The 24,766-nt window shown below is 38.3% G+C and overlaps 1 protein-coding gene across 1 annotated transcript in view; it reads right to left on the bottom strand.

The window, feature by feature from the left end:
- ZNF407 (zinc finger protein 407) overlaps positions 1-24,766 on the bottom strand; it is a 347,057-nt gene that overhangs the window by 95,252 nt on the left and 227,039 nt on the right. Inside the window, 1 exon segment of the mRNA XM_030445366.1 lies at positions 4,591-4,769. Within this exon segment, the coding sequence (XP_030301226.1) occupies positions 4,591-4,769 (179 nt within the window).

Here is a 24,766-nt window from a genome sequence, read left to right on the forward strand (position 1 = left end):
AAGTGCCTATCTATCATTTCGGTCATGAATTATGTAACTCTTCAGGAGCGCTAAGCGTTCAATCACCATGTAGGCAGCCAACTGCCAAAACATCATCGTCACGCTCTTTGTTCTTTGGATGCCCAACTCCAGAGGCACCTATAATTTTCATGGAGGCTCAGGCACACAAAGCTGTGCTTCTCAGCATTCCCCAAAACACGTCTGTGCCGCGAGAGGAAGTGGCTCATGCTTTTAATTCTGTCAGGATCCAGAACAGTAAGCGATCCTCCACTTCTACTCACAGGGCCCAGGGTGGCAAAATCTCTTCAAGCAAGTTGGACAACATGAGTGCTTTACAAGCACTTTACAAACTCAAGTTTTTACAAGTATCCAAAATAAAAACAGATTTATCATTGAGTATGATGATTTGATCTGCCTTTGCTGATTTTTTTTTAAAAGACTTCCAAGAAAGATTTTGAATACCTGATAATTCTAAATTAAGTAAAACAAAAGCTTTGTGCTTTGAACTATGCAAGCACTGAGCCCGTTTTGCATATGAGGTAACTCAGACTGAGAGCAAGCCCACTGTATCAATAGCTAACTGAAAAAAAAAGTTATTCTGATTTCCTAGAGTAGCACTTATTTTTCGAGATCATGTTTGCTTCTTACAGTGCAGCACATAAATGATACAGGAAAAAACAGCATCATCATGTAAATTTCAATATGAGCATGAAAACAATGCAGACTGCTTCTTTTCCCTCTGAAAAGATTTTTGCCTTACAGCCAGTGTGGTATCTACACAAGACTGTGCACGCAATGAGATGCCATGGCCTCTGCAGTTATTCGAATAGTGGATATGTCAAGCTACTGATATTACACTCTTTGGATATAACTAATGCATCATAATAGTATCATAAAGTTATAAGACAAAAGCTCGTGAACAATGAACATTTGTTTCAAACTGAAATTATCCCTTCCAAGTGATGCTGCTCCAAAACAGATAAAGCACTGAGAAAGACAGCTGGACTACTGATCTCTTTCAAGTCCCACCACAGGTATGGGCCCTTCCTCTGTCCCACTTGTCAAAGTATAATAGCTTGGCTTAGTTCAACTCAATACTGAGATGTACCACCAGCAGGAGTTAAAAACATACCTAAGAAACCTGGAAATGTACTGCACACAAGGATCAATGCAAAGATATTTTCAGTTTAGTCTGAGATTTACTATACAGATTGCCACACAGTATGCAACTTAGAAAAATTTTCTCATTTAAAAAAACAACAACCAAAACATCAAAATTATAATCATCATCATCCTGGTATGAAAATTCACTAACTTACTGTATTAATGTTCCATTTGTTATGATGAATTTTCAGATTTGTGCATTAGTAAAAGCTTAATAGCTTCCAATAGAACGAAATTTCCATGGCTAAAACATTAACTGTGGAATTTCTGAGTTTGCTAGTAAGTACTCTTCGGTTCTGGAACACCTATAAAATCTTTGGTGTCTTATATGTTATTTTTAAAAAGAAAACAAGTTAATACTGTGGATAATCAGCAATCACATAGGATTTCTGGATTTGTTTTTACATAAAATTTCAATTTCAAAACACATTCTGAGAAAGCAGGACAGAAAATATCAAGAAAGTGGCATAAAGCTCAGAACAGAACACACATTTCAAAACAACCTGACGATTTGTATACAAATTGGAGATTAAATGTGTAAATTGGTATTTGAAGTGTAATCCAGCAAATTCAAACCATAATTTTATGTTCAGATAGCTTTCTTGGTTTGCATGCATTAAAGGTCTGCAGCATGTTTTTAAAATTACATGCAGAATCATTCTCTAGATTCTTACTGTTACAAAACATGTAATAGTACTTCATAAAGCTTGTAAGGAGTACAGTTGTATAGTTAAGTATCTCCCTCTATGACAGTCTATAGTGCAATGGGAAAAGCAAGACTGAAGACCTGGCTTAGAGGCATACAAATACTCCTCACATTATGCAGGATTTCAAAGGCACAGAACAAGAGGTGCTACCATCTATCAGGGACAGTATCATCCTTACTCGAGTAGATGCTAACTTGTTCTGCCTTCCACCTTCCTCAGTCCCTACTTTAGCTATGCATATTCTTTAAGCTCCTTACTGCCACTAACCCCATAAAACAGTATATTAGTTGCCAAAGAAAAATAAACAGAAATTAGTATCAGAACATTATAAAGATCATGAAATTAGAATTAGAATTCCAACTTAATTTAAAGAGTGAGAACAGAATTAATTTTTACTCCTAGCCACATCCTAAAGGTATCCCACAGCTTCATGTTTGGAGGACTGTGATAAAGGGCTTTCTGACTGGTCCTACAAAGTGGCTGGAGTTGGCATATGCATCTTTGCCCATGACAAGACTTATTCTATTTCTGTTTCACTCAAACAAGGAAAGAGGCTGGCTTTACTCTTACAAAGCAATATTAGAACACAAAAGACTGATAATTATGTTTAGGTCAAAACAAATAATAAAATTGATATTGTACAACACTGTTATGTTGTACATTCTCTGTGTAAGAAGCCAGTGACCAAGAAGTAACCATGAACTGTGACCTATACACAAACCAAATCTTATTTTGATAAGGGATGTTAGCCAGGGCACAGGAGTTACCCCTCGTTCCTCTAAAAATGTTCTATAAAACATTTAATTCTCAGATACCTAGCAGTCAGAAATGGACAGAAAAGAAGAAATTAAAACCCCTTTAATTTAACTCTGATGTGAATGAACAATTATCACCTAGGCCCCCACTTAATAGTGTTCCATCCTGAAAGGTAAATACAGTATCACTCTCATAGTGATAGAATTATGCAAAAAAAATTCCAACACACTTTTGCTGTGTCTCAATTCTAGACTAACTTGGCCATAATTAAGCAATAACCAGTTTTTGTTAGTACTAATATGCTTGTATAGTGCCCTGTTTAGGGTAAGGGGATTTCTACACTACAAGAATGAATGTAGAAAATAAGATATTGTTATTATACAATACATTGATGACAGTTTTCCTATGTTGCCAAAGCAAGCAAGATGAATAGCTTTAACCCCAACATGCTGCAATGAGCATTTAATTTGCCCTAGATATTGTCTTGAACTGCTAATAGTAGTGAAAATTTACACGCATTTTTTAATTTTAGAAAAATGTTAATGATTCCACCACCATTCCAGCTATCTCTGTTCTGTCTATTGAAAGACTTTTTAATTTTTCATATTAAGTGGAGTTATTGTAGTAAAAATCCAGCAGTGTCTGGATTTCAGATCTGAGTTGAATATTCATTCACTTTAGTGAGAACTATGGTGAAATGTGATCAGTTTTCTGACCTATTTTGAAATTGGTATTCCGCCAACTGGCATTTTGTTTGCACATCCAGATATTATCCACCATATGCTGACATGACATGATGATTGGTTCCAAAATGAAGTGGAATACTTGGCAAATAGAAATATATGGTACAAATAACACACTGCCTACAGTCAGGAAAGCAAGCAGTCATTTTGAGAAGACTGAAAGGTTTTAAAATAACTTGAGTGTACACACCGAACAGAGCTTAACAGAAGCTCTCTAGGTCATGTTTTTTACAGGTATGAGAGTCTCAGAGATTATGAGATCAATGCCTTACAGAAGAAAATTCAAATATGACACAGCAGTACTTCTATGGAAGATTAATTTGCATCTTAGGAAGAATTTGGCCCACATAGCTTCTTCCTCCTCTGGATTCCCCAACTCTTTCTTCTTGCCATCTGTTCTTTTTTTCCCACTGCTCTGACTTGTCTTCCCGCCTAGTGATGTCTAAGTTATGTGTCTCTCCTGAGTTAAGATCACATTTCATTCAAGCTCCAGCCTAATTTTCTATTATTTCTCCTACTCTCTTGCCACTGAACTTATTTTTCTCCTAACTTGGTGCTCACATTAAACTGCTTCCTTCTATTCTGAACTGTAGAATTTCATTTCAAAAAAGAAATATCATTCTTAAACAGGAAACACCCCAACTTTTTCATTTAAGCTTGTTTCTAAAGGAATGTTTTTGTTTTGCATTCATGCAGTGACAGCTGTGTGTGTGTTCCCTAACCTAAGGCCTCAAAACATACAGGTAACTTATTGATAGATGTCTGCTGTTCCACTTCCATAGTTGAACAATGCTTTTTCTGTAGACAAAAGGAAGAATTTCGAAGTGATACCTTAATTTGCCACTGCATTTCCTAAATAATCTTGGGCTTCTCTCCTTGGGGGATTAGGGTAGGCACAGGGCTAATGCAAATGCTAAATACAAATGCTAAAAAATACTGTTCTGGAGTGCAACTAGATTTTAAATGAGGCATCCAAATAGCATATATTTCTGATGTTTAGATATTGAACTGCAAGCTTTGCTTGTGAAACATGAATATCTTTCAGTGCTTAATGCATAACCTTCATTCCTTGTGAAAACCTAAAGAGGATCAAGACCATTTTGAAATGTTCTTCTTAAGAATAAAGGATATTAACAAAAAAGACAGTTTTCTTAGTGCAGTCATTTGAGTATGCTCACGTAGAAAAGAGAATTTGTAAGCAAAGAGAAGAATGACCTTACCAGCATGCAAGTATGCCAGATCAGGATTTTCTATGTCTGGGTGTAGTTCTTTCAAGTGGTTCCGAAACTCCACAGGGATATTGGTTCCATAGTCACACTTTGGGCAGTTATACATTTTTACTCCTTCATGCTTTCCTGTATGTAAGATGTGTTTTCGGATATTTTCAGCACAGTTAGACCTAAAAAACAAGGAAAAAAAGAAATGTTATACAGCAATTTATTCCCTACTAATCATTCAAATAAAACCTACTGTTATAACAGAAAATGAGTATTCATTATACATTTTTCACTATTTGCCCAATTTTAGCATCCTCTCAGGTTTAGCATAAATCTTGTCCTTTGCCTGAAGTCTTCCAAAGCTGTTTCAGGTTAGCTGGGCAACACCTCTGGACCAGCAGCATTTAAAAATGAGCAAATTGTACATCTGCAAAAGTCTTATATTTATTATTTTTCTTGTTGGCACTCAGTGTTGGATAGAAATTAAGCAAAAGTCTTTAACTTCACAAGACTGAACTTGACAAACTCTCATCTCACCTTATGAACTATTTCTGGAGGAGTGAACTGAAACTGTTCAAGATTATACCTTTTGAACATACACAGAGATTCTGATTTATGACTTAAACATAGCTTTTGTGGAAACAGTGAAGTTTTCATGAATAAAAGTCAGAATACATACACAATTAGTTTGATACATTTCAAATCAATGTTTATAATGATATTTCTGAAAAAACATACCACATTGAATAAAGATTTCATATTTCCTTTATCCACAAAGAGATCCACAATATGATAGTAATGTTTAATTACCAGTCTTTAAAAAATAGCACTCTCAAAAATTATTTTGCATGAAAATCTGATACTACTTCAGAGCCTGTGATGAACGCTATATAAAATATACTGCTTCTTCATTTGTTTCAATCAGAAATAGCCATGATATTTGTTCTTAAACTGAAATAATGGCCCGTGTACAAATTTTGTAGACTTTCTTGGTACTGTACACTTTTATTTTTGTAAAATTAAGAACAGTAATTCAGTTTAACAGAAAAAGGACAAACACTCAAGCGAACTATGTAAATACGTAATACTTCAGAAATATTCAAGTAAGATAAATAGTATTTTGAGCAACTGATTATGTGCCTTTCACTGTCAGACATACCACAATAGCAGGCCTAAAAAAAGGACCCTTAAAATAAACTGGAAGTAGCAGCTTGAAGTTCTGTTGGAGTGCTTGTCTCTCCCTTGGAGATGGTTATAGTAAAGCTGATATCTGCCTTACGGTGCTGCCAAAGCTCACCCTCTGTCATGTCCATCTGCTAGATACCAGTATAATGATCAGGCTCCTGAGAATATCAAAGAAGACACTTATGTTCACTGAAAAATGTAGGAAATATTGGTCCTCAGCATCTTTCAAGATTCATCCCTAAAAAAATTGCAACGTTAACAAAATGTTAAAAAAAAATTCTAAAAAAAATGAAAAAAAGGATTGTGGTGATAGTGGTGTACACTGCAAGGAAAGCACGATGGGTCTGCCTCCTACGCCTAATCAAGTTCCACTTCACATCCAACCACCACTTTGGCTTTGAAGCAGCAGCATGATACTGACACTTCGTAGACGTCATCTGATTGTTCCTCTACATAACTATCTACTGATGAGGATCCTGCTCTTCTAGTATATCTATTACAATTGACTTCCAATCTCTAAAATCTGGTTTAACCCCAGAGAAGAGCAATTAACATAATTACATTCATACTCGCCCTATCACTAGCACTCACCACCATCCTGATCACATTAAACTTCTGACTTGCTCAAATCACACCAGATTCAGAAAAACTATCACCATACGAGTGCGGATTTGACCCACTAGGCTCCGCTCGACTTCCCTTCTCAGTCCGATTCTTCCTGAGTAGCCATCTTATTCCTCCTGTTCGACCTTGAAATCGCTCTTCTCCTCCCCCTCCCTTGAGCAATACAACTCCAATCTCCCACCACCACCTTAACCTGAACCTTTATCATTACCCTCTTACTCACCCTAGGGCTAATCTATGAATGAACCCAGGGGGGACTAGAATGGGGGGACTATCATGGGTTATACATTTAAGGGCAGTGGATTAAAGCAGGGTATAAACATGTGAAATTAAATGTGATCTTTTAGCTCAGCTCTCAGACTATGTCAAAAAAAGATATAAAAAAAACCTTTTTACTTTGAAATATTTCTGTGAAATACATAAAGGATCTTTGGAAACATATGTAAAAGTTGTGAAGAAAACCCAACCTGTTCAAGTCATAAAATGCCAGTTCCATCTCTTTTGATTTGATTTGATCTAATCTTTTGATTAGCTCCAGCCACTTTGAACAGAGTAATCCCAAAGTTTCATTAATTGTCCTCAGTAAAAATCTGTGACTAAACATGCCAACATACTGATATATTCATCATGGGAAATATATATTTTTTTAATTTATTTTTCCATGTGACAAGGCCAGAAAGGCTTCATCAGAAATGAGGAATACAAGATCACAAGGCATTACAAATGGCCTCTCATATTAGGTTGCAGTGCAGCAACTGCAATCATAGCATAAACCATGAAGGTAACAACTGGCAAATCCAAGCTCTTTTGAAGCCAAGTGATACCTTTAAATATGACGTGACCAAAGTGCACTGCATATAAAATTTATTTTTTAATTAATCAGAGTGCTCTGACTGTCTCCTTTATCAGGAGTCTTCTCTTGAGTACTGTGTAAGTCTGTTGTTATGAGACTGACACCAAAAAACCCCACCAAAACTCTATGTATGTATGTACTTACATCACTTCATCTCATACGACTAACAACAGAGGTCTGTGATTTTTAACAGCACTGTACTTTCATTAAAGCTGTGCCATGATAAACATCTAACTAAAATATTACAGTGTTGCAATAGTGATGATAGTTAATAATTTGACATGCTTTGTGTTAAAAAATTCACTTCCAGGAGTTTAGAAACTTTGAGATAAAGATTCCCTTTGTTCTGAAATTTGGTAAACACAGAACATAGCCCAAAAGAAATAATTTTAGCGAATTCTTCATGTGTTTTTTTTTATTTCTGTTCTGAATTACAGCCACAAACAAATAAATTAAGCTTTTAAGAGGCTAGCCTGTGTTCCAGGAAGGCTAGACCTAAGGTTTCTAAGTTAAATGACTATTTCCGTTCCTTAATGGAAGCATGTTTTCATCCTTATGATCTATTTTCCATTCTCAAAAGCAAATGGTTATATTTCTGGCAATTTTTCCATGCTTTGCAATAACAGGAAGGGCACTCATTAGAGAGATTTAATTAGTCTACAGCTATAGTCTATGGGTTTGTATTCAACGCTGAATCAGAGAAGCACAACAGAAATTTTGTTTTAGTTTTCAGATCTTGCAGTAAGACTTCTTATCAGTCATAAAGAAAGGTTTGAGACTTGATGCAAAGCCTACAATAATTCCAGTAAAGGGAAGTGGAAAGCCTGGATAGAGTTTTCAGTGTCTTGTCTGTGCTATTCATGGTGAAAGAGAGAATGGAATGTGTTCCTAAGGTACCTTGCAGATTAACAGAGAATGTAAGGAGCTAAAAAGCTCAGCAAAAAGCCTGCCTGACTTTCTCCATCCAAGACTGATATACTGGGAAGGGTGTAGGCCTACTTTCCACTGCAGATGTCTGGGAGAGCTTCCACATATCTGTAAAGGACAATGCTGGGAAGTAAGGAAGATGGATGGCAAGTTTACACTGAGAAATGCAGCTACTCCTTAAGACAAAAGGAAAACCTCTTTGGCTGAAGATAAAAAAAGGCTCTTATCTCTAATGTTCATCAGGTAGAAATGTGTTCACATTGCTGTTCTAACTGCACATTTCATGTTGCCATTACAAGTCCATTTCTACCACTGCCATCTGTCTTTTGCTGGTCTCTAAAGGTTGATGAATATTCTAATATCAGAAGCTGGAAATTACTTGTCAGTTGTAAAATTGCACTTTAGTCACAGAACCACACAGTGGGTCAGGTTGGAAGGGACCTCTGGATGTCACCTGCTCCAGCCTCTCTGCTCAAACAGGATCACCTTGAGCCAATTGCCCAGGACTACGTCCAGGTGGCTACTGATTATCTCCAAGGAAGGAGACTCCACAACCTCCTAGGGCAACCTATGCCAGTGCTCAGTGACCCTCACAATGGGAAAGCATCTCCTGATGTTCTGAGGGAACCTCCTGTGTTTCACTTTGTGCCCCATTGCCTCTGGTTCTGCCATTGGATACTGCTGGAAAGAGCCTGCCTCCATCTTCTTTACACCCTCCCTTCAGGTACTTATACAGGCTGATGAGATCCCCCTGTAGTTTTCCTGTCTCTAGGCTGAGCAGTCCCAGCTCTTTCAGCCTTTCCTTATTTAAGACAGATGCTCCATTGGCTTCATCATCCTAGTGCTTCTTTGCTGGACTCTCAAGTATGTCCATGTCTCTGTTGCACCAAAAGAACTGGATATAGCACTGCAGGTATGGCCTCACCAGTGCTAAGTAGAATGGAAGGATCAGCTTGCCCAACCTGCTGGCAGCACTTTTCTTAATGCAGTAGGATACGGTAGCCTTCTGTGCCACTAGTTTGTGTTGGTGTTTCAAGCTCAACTTGTCTACCAGGAACACAGGTCATTTTCTGCACAGCTGCTTTTCAGATGATCAACCCTCAGAATATAATGGTGATTCCTCCCAGATGCAGGAATTTGCAGTTCCCCTTTTTGAACTTCATGAGGTTCCTGTTAGCTTATTTCTCCAGCCTGTTGAGGACCCTGTGGCTGGCAGCATAATCCTATTGTGTAAGAGACACCCCTCCCAAGTTTTTGTTATATGCAGGCTTGCTGAGGGTATACTCTGCCCCGTTATACAGGTCATTAATGAAGACATTGAAAAGGACTGGAATCAGTATTGTCCTTTAGTCCACTAGTTACAGGCCTCCAACAGACTTCATGCTACTAATCACCAACCCAGAGGCCAGCCAGATGTTCAACATTAACAATATATCCAAAGAAGATTTAAGTTTCTTTGGATGTAGTTGTCAGTTATTTAAGCAAATCTCCCAATACTGATAACCAGCTCAACAGGAATAGCACCACATTCACTTTAGTGGTGAATAATAGCATCCAGTGGACATCTCCACTGGTACCCTACCACAGCTTTGAGAGGCTCACAGCTTCTCCACAATGGGGCCTAACGCAAACCTTACTATTCCAAGGATGAGAACAAAACAATTTATTACACTTTTTAGTGGTGTCTGTGTTCACACTGGCATTATCCACAAAGTGACAAGGAACCCCAGTGCTTCATGGCACAACCCTTCACACCTTCGTCTCCTTAGCAGCACTGCTTTGCTAGAGAGTGGAATAAAGTGGAAGGTTAGGAGTAGCATAAAATGCCCAGGTATTTTGTCAGTGGGAGAAGCTGTGGCCTTTGTTTACTTTGTCTTCCCTCTCCTATTGCCTCTCTGCTATTCTTACGTATTCTTACGTGTATCACCTCTGTTACCACTGTGCTAAGAGTAAGTAACAGAGTGCCTTGGTTACAAGACAGTGGGGAAATACATGCTCTTAGTGCACAAAGCAAGAATTCTTGTAACTGCTTTCCTCTTTAAGCCAGAAAACCCTATTGTTCCTCTAGCTCCTAGAAGTAGTATAACTCTGCCCCTAAGCAGAAATTTTCTCAATTGCACTGGCGAGCTATGGTATGCTACTGAGCAGATTCCTCAGCACGAGTAAGTTTATCCCACTGAAAAAAGCAGCACTTTTTGGGGTTCTGGGATAGCATAGCACAGATATGTCCTTTGTTTCAGCAGCGGTGGGAAGCAGCAGGGAAACAGGAGGAACGATGAGCCTTGGAGCAAGTTTGTGACAGAAAGGTCAGCCCCAGGGTCCCCATAGTAAGTGCTGGCTGTGGTTATTTTTCCCTCATCATCTCTTCCTTCTCTCCCATCTTGCAGGGCTCAGCCAGCAAGTGCCACCAGTGTCCATCACAAGCTACAAGAAGGTCAGGCTTTGGACACCCCTTGCCCATTCAGAGGGCTCAGTCCCAGCTGCATGGCTGATTGCAGGGGATCACACTCTCCCCCCTCCCAGCCAGCAGCACTGGTTTAAACAGTGAATTAAGCAGACAGAAGAATTAAGCAGGGAACTGCAGAGCTGTGGCTGCCCCACACCAGAGCTATTTGTTGCTCTATAGAAGAGCTTTTTTCTGTCCTCAAATTTTATGTGGCATTTTGGATAAGAACCATGAGGTAAGAGAAATTCATAAAGCATCTTTTGTTCAATTCTAAATTTGCCCGGGCAGAACAGGAATGCCTCTATATTTTCTAAGGATTTTGTACATGAGAATACATTAGCATTGTATTCAACAGCTAAATGAAACATAGCAGGAAGCAACCTATTTTTATTAAGATGTTTTACTAATAGGGAACTGAAATTAGAACACTCTTCCATTATGCAGTGCCTGACATTTTCAGAAAGATGCTTACTGCAAGACATGGAAATGGAAGGTTTTGGAGGTGCAAATGAGGCAAAATGGTAATTATCTAACCCACTAAGTTTTAAAAATTTTATCACTTTGTAGGGCTCTTATTTGCACAAAATACAGAAAACCTTTTCCTAAAGGTTTTCTCTAGGGAAATCCATATAACCTAAAGGACTTAAGGCAGCTCCATGGATATTACTATTTACAATATAAAAAAAAAAAACAACACAGTGATACAGACAGCCAAGTGAAAAGATTTCTATTTTTCTCCTGTTCATCAGTATGAATCAAGTTCACTCTCATTTGGAGAACAACCTGAAGGTCTTCTGCACTGATATACCCTGCAATGCAATCTGCAAGACATAAACAGAAACTGGAGTGTTTTGTTAAAAATAACAAAGTCCTCCAATATTTTCTGCCATAAATAAAAGCTTTTATGATGAAAGCAAACTTCTCATGAAACCAGTATGTATCATTGTAGGTTTTCAGCTCCAGTTATTCACCAAAACTCTGCAGGTGCTGGTTTTGCAGAAAATGCTACCTAGCTTGGATAAACTGTCTTCCAATAAACACTGTAATAATGTCACTACACTAGCAAAGAACCATAGATTTTTAGAAACCCAAAGTCACACAAAACATTTAGCTTGACCTCATGAATAGCACAGTTCACAAAAAGTTTGGCCAGTGATTCTTTCCTCAAATCCTAACTCTTTCCAGTACTAATATATGGGTTTCAGAGACACACTGAAATCCAATGGAAAGCAATGGGTAATCCATTGCATTAATAGGCAAATTACTCTGTAGTTGGTTGCTCTTGCTTTTACAAACCCTCATATTTCTTACAACCTTTCATTCACCTAGAACATGGGGTTTCATTTCCAATACACCTGAAGAATCCTCTGTCATCTGGACCTCTAGTGGATGTGCTATGGAGACCTAGCTCCTTTCACTTTGGGAAATCATCGGATTCTTCCTAAACTATAAAAAATTTGTAAACATTGCAACACAGTGCATTTCACAACAGGGCTTCATACATGGATGCCATGACTTTCCCCATGCTCAGAGTTCTCCTGTTCCAGCCAGGAATTCTGGGAGGCCCTTGATGTTCCTCAAAGCACTGAGAGCTTTTCAGGTTTTTTTCAGCATTACTGTTTCCCAAAATACGACCCTTCCAGACTTCCTTTATTTCTTACTTGCATTAAAGGGTATGAAAACTGCCGTGCAGTAGACTGATGGTAAACAACCTAATGGGCAATATTTTCTTGACAGGAAAGAAACTAATACCTCAATCGGTGGTAATTACATTATACAAACAGGCTTATTCAATCAAATCCTTCACAATGACAGTCACTCTACCCAACTTCTACTAATAAAAAAAAAAACCCAGACAGACAAACCAACCAAAATTATTCCCAGCACACTCAACATTTATCTAGATTTCTGTATTTTAAATAAACTGATTGCCAGTTAATGCAAACTAGCTACAACATTATACACCATCTGCATATACTACTAGCACTCAGTTCAGACCACAAGTTTAAAAATTAAAATTCTGGCTTACCTCCTCTGTGCTACAGGTCAATATCGTATTGCAAAAGAAATAATAAAAAATAGAAAAATTTCCTGGCCAAAAATACATTCTGAAATGTGTTGATACTAATGTTATAAAAAGTAATTCTTATTATACATTAACATACACATATAACATAGATATGTGCATATATATTTATATATGAGAAATGTTGCACATTTTCTCAGCCCTGTTACTACTTGCAGGCATCTGGGTTAATATTTTCCTGCTCTCTTCTTTTAAAAGCAAAAAGCCTACCTGTTTTTTAGGTTTTTAAATGTCTGAGGAGTAGCCATATGAATACAAGTGGTGGTGCTCTGCAACTAACCTCAGTTATCAAGTGAATTATGATACTATTGCCAGAATTATCGGAATACAGCTCCATGGGAATGTGGAAGGCCAACACTGGCTCCCAGTGCCAGCTCAGCTCTGCCCATGCCACTGCTGGTAAACTTCTCTGTGGTGTTTGTAAAGAACCCTGGTGAACATTGTCAATGAAACGCTGGGGGACAACAGCATCTTTAGAGCTACAGCTGTTTCTGCAGTGAACATTTGCCCACAGATGATGCTTTTGAGCTGTAAGATAAGATGACTGAAATACACATCCTGACTGTCATAAATACAAGCCCTAGAGTCTGGTGGCCACGTGTATTGCCACCTTTTACATGTATTGCCATGTATTGCATGTGTTGCCACTCAGAAAATATGAAGTAGCCCATAAAAGAGAGTACACTACACTTACATATTTTAATGAGATTTTTATGATACGGTCAATTTTACAAAAAAAATAACACAAATGTGCTCGGGATTTATTCTGGCAGTATTATAGTAACACCCAAGGATAATAATCGTAATGTTTCCTGCTTTTCTACAGTTATATCTTTGCATTTTTTTCTGTAATGATCTATTTGTTATGACATACAGTATGTGTGACAGATGTCCAATGCTGGCTGCTAAAAAGTAGAAGAGCCCTGTAGGGAAGCAGCAAAAACTTGTGCGTCAGCACTGAAAATGATGGAAGATTGATAATTACTGCTTGTGTCTCAGCTCCATTCAGCAGACTAGAATGTCCAAATTGTAATCTGGCTACAGATGTACTGCTATTTTCACATTTATTTGGAATAAAGATGCCCAGTTTCAAGTAATTGATCATTACAAATACGGGTGCTACAAGGAGTTTATTACAATGGCAAAATGCATGATTTTAAAGGCAAAATCAGAGTAATTGGAGAATACTGTTGTATTTTAGCTTACTTTACCTCAAAGGAATATATAAAGCTTAGTTCATAATGCACTTCGCTACATGAAGAAAACCTGATTTTTGGTGAAAAAAATAATCTCCAATTCCAAGGAAATAATGGCTTCCTGGCTTAAATAATTCCATTAATTCTACGGGAAGAGAAAGAAATACTGAAGAAACTTTTAGACAAGAAACCTGCAAATTATATCCAAATTACTAGACTTGGTAGGAGCATGTGGAAAGAGTGCAAAAAGGGAGGGAGATGTGCCTCAGCTCTTCACCTGAACTGTGGTTCACACTGCCCCTGGAGTTTTTGTGCAGAGCTGGACTGCTCAGCGTTTGAGTCTGCTCAAGAGGCTCTTTGGAGTGAGCAGTGGCATCTCCTTTTCCTGGCTGGAGAAAAAAACAAGGAAAAGAAAAAATACAAAAGAAAAAGAATTTTCACAGGACTGAGCTACTACTGAAAACTCTCCATAACATTTGGCTTCATGCAGAGTGGGCTCTGTAACACCCCAGCTCAGGGGTCCTCTGGATCTGCCTGCCTGCAGTCCATGAGGGATGCAGAAGTCTGCTCTGCACAGTGCACTGCTGCACCGTGCCAGCCAAGGTTTAAGTGGCAGAAATAGCAGGTGGAGTTCATCTATTTCACAGTAACTGAGAATAATCACTCCATTGTTCATGGGCTTCCTTCCTCCCCCTTCCTTGTTGGAGCACATGGTATAAAAGAGAAGTTGGTCTGAGAGACAGCACCTTTGCAGAGGTGTAAGGATGGAGATCAGGCTTTAAGTATCATAGGCCTGATTTAACAAAGTATTTACACACTTGTGCAGTTGAAGTACAAGCAGCCCCATTGACTTCAAAAGAATGACTCACAAGCCTATATTTATGTACATGATCAAATACCTCACTGAAATGAGGCCATGGAAAGCATTCATTTTTTTACAAGCTAGGATGAATTTAATTGAAGACACACTTTTCCTTTCAACATCAATTCTTCCCCTTTTGTACTTCTTTTAATGACCACATAAAATAACTGTACAATTCTGTAGAGTCCGTTTGTGTATTCTCAGGAACCCATAAAGTATTTTCACAAATATAAAAGCGTAGAGAGAACCTAAGAAAGGGTGTGGAGTCTATAGACTGCATGAGATGAAACTGGACTCCTAACATTGCTGGAGTCAGAGGTGATAGCAACAGACCCTAAAGGCTGCCTGTCAATCTCAGATACAGATGGCACTTCTTCCAACTGGCCTTTGTGTCAGTTCCTTCAGCTGTTTTAGTGACAACACAATTCCCTAGAGGGCAGATCCTGTTGCTTTGCAGCCTGGATTCATATCCAGGGCACTGTGGTCTGTATGATCTCTGCTCAAAGTAGGTTTTTTTAATGCTAATACATTGCCTCTTCTTGCCCTGTCCCAGCCCCCCATGCAAAAAGAGATGGTAAACTTCTTCCTCATCTCAAACATTCCAGTTTATCAATAGAATTAGCATTAATGGCCTGAAAGATTCCTCTTTGTTACGCATGTCAAAAGTAAACATAAAATCTCTGCTACTAAAATTTGCAGATGAAACTGTAATTGGTAGCATGATTAATATGTCCAACCAAAACACCTACATATCTATACAACCACACCTTGGGTCTCCCACCTCTGCCCAATGCATGCAGGTAACTTACAGATGGCAAGGAGGCCATGAAAAGATGTGACACGGAAAATGATTTAGGGATTGGTAGACCAGTGGTTTAATATGAGCTTTAATGTGTGAAGCCATCAGCAGAAATGTCCCATGACATCTTTAGATGCATAAGCAAGGAAGCAGCAAGCACAAGGAAGTGGTGCTCTTATGAAACTAGAGAAACTAATTCTTAAAGCATCTACTTCCTGTACTACTGCCTACATTTTAAAAAGGAAAGAAACAATGAAAATATTCTTATAAATAGAAAAACAAATCAAAGGACACACTCAAAACACCCCCAAACACTTACATTGAGAAACTCTTGTTTTAATTATACATTTGAGATGGAGGCATGAGTAAGTTGACAAGGAATAAACATGTGATTAAGGGACACCTTAACTTGAAAGAAAAACTGTAACAAAACTGAAAACAATCACTACAAGTTACAGTTAAATTCAAACAAGAAGTATATTAAGCATGATTTCTTCAGCACTTTACAGCAATTGACTTTTTGCACAAGGGGAGTGGTTTCTCCTGTTTTGGATGTTTTCAGATCAAATCTGAGTAACTTTCTAGATGAAAAAATTTAGTCAAATGCAAGACACTCTGTACAGAGCAAAAAGGAAAAAAAACCTATGCCGTTTGTTTTATGTAGAAGGTCAGACTATCTGAGCTTAAGGCTTTTTCTGGGCCCAAAGTCTACAAGAAGGACACTTTAAGTCTGAAAATGTCATTGTGAGGTCAGACATTTATTGTGTTTCCATGATGTCATGGACATTTGTTCAGTCTGCAAATTAAAATATATTCTTCCTGGCTGTCAATACTGCAAAGCCATCTTAGGTTCTGAAAATCAAATTTGGTTCTTTAGTTAGAAGTATGATTGATTACCTGATCTAAAATCTGCCTTGAAAGTATATATTGGAGAAGCATCATTCTCTTTAGATTATGTCCTCATAATGCCATTGTCTGCACAAATATAAGTAAATGCAGCATTTGGCTCTGTACTTTGAGCTTACTTCACAGTCATCACTCACCCCAGGAAAACTGGTTTCAAGCATAGGGAGCAAGCAAAACTTAGCTTTTGATCCTACAAGAGTACATTTGCCTACAAGGACGCCCTCCTGCTCAGTAAGAAATTGCAGTTTTCATATAGCTAGATTTTCACAGCAGATCTGTGCACCAAGTTCAATGTGCTCTGTACTTCGCCAGGAGATGCTGAAATGGAATACTGGTGAATGGAAGCATGGAAATGGGTATTTGACCCACCCAGCATACCCAGTGCACTTACGCAGCATAAAATGTGTAAGAGTTTCTAGCACTTCTACTTCAGATTATTGAAAGTCACAGATAAGCTGTCTTGTAAAAGTATTAGCTTAAAATTGCACCGCCTGGAATGGAACAGATAAATTATTAGTGTTCTTTCACAGAATCACAGAATGTCAGGGGTTGGATGGGACCTCTGAAGATCAAGTCCAACCCCCCTGCCAGAGGAAGACCAAAACTAGGGCAGGTCACTCAGCAATGCATCCAGATGTCTCTTGAAAGTCTCCAAAAAAGGAGACTCCACAACCTCTCTGGGAAGCCTGAGAGGTTGTTCAACTATACACAATTGTGTCTAAATATTGGACACAGTATTTTAACTAGATAAGAAATCAGGGCAACACTGTAAATACATTGACTGAGAAGAATAGAAACTGCCTGAATGGTATTTCTTCAAAGGGCTGATCTAGTGCCCAAGAAGAAAGGAAAAGCCTTCTGAATGCCAGTGGAATTCTGCTATATTGAGGAATTTTATAGACCAGTGCCAAGTAAATTACTCTATGATCACGTATCAAAGGTCTTGTATTAAAACCATGTACAAATAAAAAGCATAATATTACATAAAATAAATGTCTTTCATTTAGAATAAGTGGCATTATGGACTTGCCTTTTTCCCACAGAGGGTTAACATAAAAAGAAGGAAAAATGCTAAAATATGAAATTTCTTCTTTGGCCTCATCTTTCACATTCCTGTATCACACTACAGCAGAAACTAATGAACTTGCTCACTTCGGAAAGCCCTTTTGCATGCTTCTTCCCTCACCCTTAACTCTGATCCTTCAAGATCTTCCCTTATGTGTGTGCCAATTTTACGTGTATAATACGTGCACTTTCATTAGTTGTGTTCTGATGATTTCTACTGAGAGATACTTATAACTTATACAACTCAAAAACTATTTTATCACTTCTGAAGAAAACTAATAGGGCAGAGTCACTGAATGATAAGAGAGAGAGAGACCACTGAATTTATTTAATAATCCATGTCCATTTCACAAAAATGGACTGCGTAATCCTTTTAAAAATAATAACCTGTTCATTTCAGACCTTGCACAATGCTTCTCTTTGTCCCTTGTAAGTCTCTCAAATGTCTTATTTTAAAGGAATATATAGTACTCCCGGAAGACATTTTCCCATTTCTATTCTCTTCAACTCCTGTGAGCCCTTGTTCTGTGTGATAAGGCAATCTCCTTCGGGATCTGAGCTGTGTAGTTTCGCACCACGAGTGACAAGGACTCGACTTGAATAACTGCTGTGCGCAGGTTGTAATTATGTCAGCTGGAGTGTTGAACAAGGGGACTGATTAATGTGAGCCCCAGTCCAGGCACAGTCCCTATCAAAACCTTCGTGCAGGCCAGCAGTGGGGATGGGTTAAAGCAGAAAGACAAAACATGCTGTATCGTCCATGATAGATGAATTGCTCCAACAGTCTTCAGGCAGATGTTCCAGGACAGTATAATATACAATTACTCTGCCTTATCACCTTCCCAGGGACAATAAAGCTTCCTCCTTCTATAGCTCATGTGAGTGAAGGCAAAATTAGTTTTACTTTTACAACACTGACTCACTTATCATGTTGCCTTGATTGTGCTTTTACAGCTAAGGAAAACATATATTCCACTCTTAAACTAAAAAAAAAAAAAAAAAAACCAAACCATGAAAAAAACCACTGCACTCCTCACCTTTTATATAAAACCAAATGATTCCTTTGCATCACAGTAAAACGGTCCTTAAAGGGCTAATTCATTGTGTTATCCTATGGAACCCAACTAACTTTAGAACAACTGGACCTATTCATAGGGTTAATGTCATGTACTTATACAAACGTACATTACTGAATCAAGTTAGAATGCATGGATAATAAAAAATACATAGGCTTTGTACAAAAGATGCCTATATGAATAACATGCCCTTAGTGACCCTTTAACTAAGCACTCATTCTAAAAATACCACAGTACTCCTGTAAAACAGTTATTTGAGAAGTCATTAATCCACATACCTCTTTACAGGCCGCAAGAGTTTATTGTGTAACTATTATAAATAGCCCAAGTATTTTTAGAGAGTTAAAATAAAAAAAGTGAATAACAGAAATTTAGAAAGGAAGCTACATCTATGTTTTCATTTCCTTTTTGCTATCATCCATCTATCTATCTATATCTGTATGTGATTTTTTTTCTTTTTTTTTTTTAACTGCTGGGATGGAAGTAGTCTATATACCCCAGGGCATATAGAACAATAGAACAACAGCTTACTAACATGAAGTGAGAATCAAGAGAATAATATAGCTCAGAATATCACAATATCTTTTCTTGCTAAATACTAGATTGTTATAGATTAAGAAGCTGTGCTTTAACAATAGTCTAAACAGTTTCATTTGCATTACAAGATGCATTGCTTTCAGTACTACCCTTTCTTCAGCTATATAACAAAGACACGATCTCAAAAAAACCCAACTCAAGACAAAAATGCACCCAGAAATGCATTTAGAGAAACACATATTTGAAGGCCAGGTTTAAAACCAAAATCAGACTAAAGCAGCCAAGGCTTAAGACTGTAAGTATTGCATGCATTTGAGAAATACTATTTATATGCATTTAATTTTCATGAAAGGTATTGGATTACTAGAGAGATGAGATTTTCTAAGGAGACCATAGGAATTAAGTACTGACATTGCACTTAAACTGAATTCAGGCTCCCAGACATTCAAGCCTTTTTGAGGTTTTAGCCATTAAACAGTTCACAGTCATGGCAACAGCAAGGTTCCACCATAAGGGTACAGATTTTCCTATACTCCTATGATGAAATGCAACCCTATGTTTATGATGCAAAAACTGGCTAAAAGAAAGCTGGCATGTTCCCACTGCATAGCATATTGGCTTTAGAGGACAACATGACAGAATGATGTTACCCCAGCCACTACATGGAGAAACAACAGAAAAATCAGAGGTAGATCCAAAAAACCAATTACAGTCTAAGAGCCTTGGGTTAGTGGCATTGTGTTATTTTATTTTGGATTAGTGGGGTTAGTTATTTTGGCAGGGGGACCACTGGAGTGGCTCCTGTGAGAAGCTCCCCCTGTTCCAATCCTGGCTCCATCTCTGCCCAAGGCTGAACAGACATGGGAAGCTGGATGTGCCTCTGTGAGGAACATGTTCAGGAAAGGGGAAATAAAACCACAAAATATATTAAAAGAAAGGACCTGCAGAGCAGAGTAGAGGATGAAATGAGAGAGCAATGCCAAAGCAAAGACACCAAGGTAGTGAAGGAGGAAGGAGGAAGTTGCCTGAGCAGAGATTTCCCTGCAGCCCGGTGTGAGACGGCAGCTGTTCCCCTCCAGCCTATGGAGAAGCATGGTGGAGCAGTCCCCAAAGGACCATGGTGGGGTAAATCACAGAACTGCCACAGCTGGAAAGGACCTCTAAGATCACTGTGTCCAACTGTTAACAACCCCTCACAATAAAATATATATTTCAATATCTTTATCACCCAACTAGAGCATGTGCTGAAGGGCCTCATCTACATGGTTTCTAAATACCTCCAGGAATAGTGATGCCACCACCTCCCTGTCCTATCATTGTTTCCTTGAGAGAAGAGGCCAACACTCACCTCCCTAAAACCTCCTTTCAGGTAGTTGTATAGAGCAGTAAGGTCTCCTCTCAGTCTGCTCTTCTCCAAACTAAGCATTCCCAATTCCTTTAACCCTTTCTCATAGGACCTGTTCTCCAGACCCTTCACCAGCTTGGTTGCCCTTCTCTGAACTCACTCCAGCAGCTCAATGTCTTTCTTGTAGTGAGGGGCTCAGCACTGAACACAGTCCTCAAGGTGCAGTCTCACCAGTGCTGAGTACAAAGGGAAAATCACTTCCCTTCTCCTGCTGGTGACACTATTCCTTATATGAGCCAGGATGCTGTTGGTCTTCTTGGACACCTGGGCACACTGCTGGCTCATAGTAAGCTGGGTGTTGACCAACACCCCAGGTCCTTTTCTGTCTGGGAGTGGTTTCAATGTAAGTCTCAAAATTTTCTTGAGTTAGATGCCTACTTTTTCTGAAGAAAATGTAGGTAGACAATATGAAGCATCAGGAGCTCCCATCTGCTCAGAAAACAGAAACACCAGTGTGCCCAACTTTCTAGAAACTAAGACACTATTCTACAAAGTAGAACTCCTGAGTTTTTGGGATGCCTTTACCTTGAGGAGGGCTGAATCCTCTTCTCCTGTGTCCCAGGAGAGTATATTAGCTGGCATGAAATATCCTTGCCCTTACCTTTTCTCTTTAAACTCTGCCAACTGACATTGAGAAACTGCCAGGAGCTGAAAGCGAATTTAATCCCTGTTTTCAGAATTGGTTTCAGTTATGTTCTGTATATAACTTTCCTAAAAAATCCAAACAACAGGCTCCCAAGCATGTGTTCTGTGCCCTCTCAGCTGAGAATGCTAAACAATAATTAGAATCAGGCTGCAGACAGCACTGTCATCATTATTAATTAAACAAATTCTGGCTTCTCCAATTTTCAGGCCTGAGAATACAAATACCCAAGAATACAGGAATAGGAGCCTGTTCACCTAAAAGGTGTACCAGAAGTCTGCAGGAAGAGATACGAGTCTTCCCAGGACATGAGAGTTCTGGACAGGATTTTAAGTGATTTCATATAATTGTGCAAAAATCTGCAAACTCAGTAGAGAGAGAAATGAAAAAGACAAATGCATAAAGAAGTAGTTCCTTTTGGATTTAGATGGGGCTTTTTTGCCATTATTTAGGTGATTAGGACTGTCTCTGCAGAGTTGTGTGGAAACCACAAGTGTCTGGGTCCTCCATGCCAGAATCTAATTGCCTAGTTTAACCCATCTACTGCTTGGGACACAAAGTTTTGTGCAAGGTGTTGCCAGCTCCATGGCTTTCCTTTTCTCTCTTAAGAGGCAAATACTTCATGAAAAACAGAGAATTGTGGCTTTACTGAGGACATGGCAGCTATGTTATTAACATCACTGGGGCCAGGACTTCATCCACTGTCTTTATTTTTCATTTATAGCATCAATCCCACGACAGAAGACACTACCCAGCCAGTGAGAGATGACTCTCAACTGAGCTATGGAGCAGAGATGGTTAGATGTAGAGGGGCTTAGTAAACATCCTTTCTGTGATAGCACTCTTGTCATACTACTGGTAAACTGAAACTAAAAATGGGAAGCTCAAAGCAGGAAAAGAGAATAAAGATTCTCCTGATATTGTGTTGTATTTTTCTGAGGGAAAAGAGATACAAATAAGAAGGAAGCCAGGAACAGGTGCAGGTGGAAAAGAATCCTGCTATAACAAACAAATGCTATATTTGCCTTTCAGAATACATCTGGAACACAGAGCACTAATACTGCTAGCATATCCCAGTAATGTATACTCAATCTTGCACCACCACCAGACAACACACAGCAGTTCCCAAAAGCTGTTCTCATTGGCCTTGATTGGGATGATTGCCTGATTTGATGTTGCTGCATTTATCTAAACAGAATTGATAGCAGCCACCTGTATTGCCCTCACAAGGGCTCATATTTGTCTTTCCTCACTGGTCTGACATGGACTTAAGCAAATCTGGTACAAATTCCTTTATCTTTGGAACCTTTCTTCTACTAGAAAGTATTTTTATTGCTCCTCAAAATGACTACATTTTAGCATATAAAATCAATCAGCTAAATACCGCATAAGATGACTGTGCTATAATTTAGTAGTGCTGATCAAAATCTTAAAGGCTTAGTAATTAAAAATCAAATTAAAATGTGATGAGAGTCACATCTATTTACCTAAGTGAAGAGGCTGAATTCCAAGTGGGTACAGAGCCTATGTAGATGGAACCACTGGACCCCATGTTAAATGTGAATTTGTGGATGCTCAGTATCACTAAAAACATGTGAAAAACTTAGTATTTGTTCAAACTTCCTTTTTTTTTCCTTGTGTAAATACATCTATCTAAACCTATGCATTATGTCACAGTTTTTCATTAAATGACCTCAAGAAAACATATGAAATGTCAAAGAAAGCACTTGTGGAATAAACTCTCCATAATGGGAAGCTTCTTCAGATTCACTAAGAAATGTCAGTGCTCTCGATCTCAGGTGTACAAATCTCTTCCAAATAATCATTTTTCTAAAGAAAGATATGGATAGCTGGGTATGTTCACTTTATACTTAAAAATACCTTTTTAACTTTTGATTTCCTTGTCATGACAATATGTAACAAACAGTTAATTTGGGACCCAAAACATTGATACACAAGCATCCTACCAAATGAAGGATGGTTTCCTATGGATTCTTGCCATGTTCACTACATTTCACAATGCAGTAAGTGCAGCTTCCCAACAGCCTTCAAGAAAGTTCCATCAGGCAAGAAAAAAGAGCTGTGCTGCATGGTGAGGCTGGAACAGCACACTGGCTCATTGTAAGAGAGAATAATGCACAAGAGCTGAAATTTTCCTGCCTGTTCTTCACCCATCTTTTTTTCCTCTCCTCTTTCACAAAACATGTAAGAACTTAAATTATCTCAGCAACTACCACGTGTCAGTTTTGACTGAAACTGGCCAACAGCTTAAGAAGTTACTGAAGAAACTGACAGAAAATGGATGGATGGTCTGGTGCAGTTCTCAGGATAAGTTAGGGACATCAAGCTTAAAATCAATCCTAGGCAACTGATTTATAAAAATTGCCTTTTTGAACTAAAGACACATCCCTTTCCTGAAAAGAAAACAAATTACTAATGGCTTTTCACATGTTAAAATACCCATGGCAGATATCTCCAAAATCTGCTAATGGAAACAGTTCTCTCTCTTCTACCAAGACCCTGTTAACAAAGAGATGTGTGAAATACCACATTTGTCTAATAAAAAAACATCGTAAGTTAAGAATTCATTTTGATAATCTCAATATGTTCTAGAACTTGACAATTAGTTTAAGTCTTATTTGTCCTGTAGACCGTGCACACAAAATTTCAACAGAAATGTTTCTAGAAAGCTAAGTATGGGAAGATGGCTTACATGGGATTTCAAGCAGAACAAATTATGTCCTCAGCTACAGAGTTTTTAGACAGAATCCATAATTAGCTTGAACAGGCATTGAAGTAAAGTGCACTGAAGTTACAAAAATAAAACTATAAACATATGTTTTAAGGGGCATCAGTAATATCACAACAAATCAGGGGGCTGATGCTCAGGTAGTTTATGATGTCACTAGATATAGGATTATAACACAGTGTTTTACTGCATGAACTGCAGAGTTTCTAGTTGTGTGCTTTTAAAATCATCAGCTGGAGATAGGGAAATAAAAATTCTCTATTCTAGCCCCCTGGTCTGTGTGGGTGGGAGAAGGGAGATCACTGTTGAATCAGATTGTTCCTCCCTTGTTTGTCCCTGCACACTGAGCTTCAGAATACACAAGCTATGAGAGGAAGATGAGGAATGCCACCCAGACCTCACATTTTCTCCAACGATGTAAAATGAAAAGCAATAGCTTTGGTCCAAGTCATCCAAGAACATGGAGCAATCTTTTTCACATATACTTTGAATTCTGCTTTTTAAACTTAATTATTTTTCCATTATTCAAAGAACAAATTTAAAAATAAATTAAAGCACGCTGTTGAGGTACTTGTAATATGTGATATTTTAAAGACAAAACTAAACAAACAAGCCTAACAATGATGAGCTTCTATGAATGGTATCTCCACTTTCAACTTTTTTAATGGATAGAAAGGAAACTATAATGCTCACTGATCAACACCTGGCATACAAAAGTATCTTTGAGATTATTTTTTTCAATGGTTTTCAAAAAAAACAAACCACCAAATAATGATAACACCAGAACCGCACTCATCACTTGCAATAGCAAAATACATGG

The sequence above is a fragment of the Calypte anna genome, chromosome 2, assembly GCF_003957555.1.
Source record: "Calypte anna isolate BGI_N300 chromosome 2, bCalAnn1_v1.p, whole genome shotgun sequence".
NCBI classification, from domain to species: Eukaryota; Metazoa; Chordata; class Aves; order Apodiformes; family Trochilidae; genus Calypte; species Calypte anna.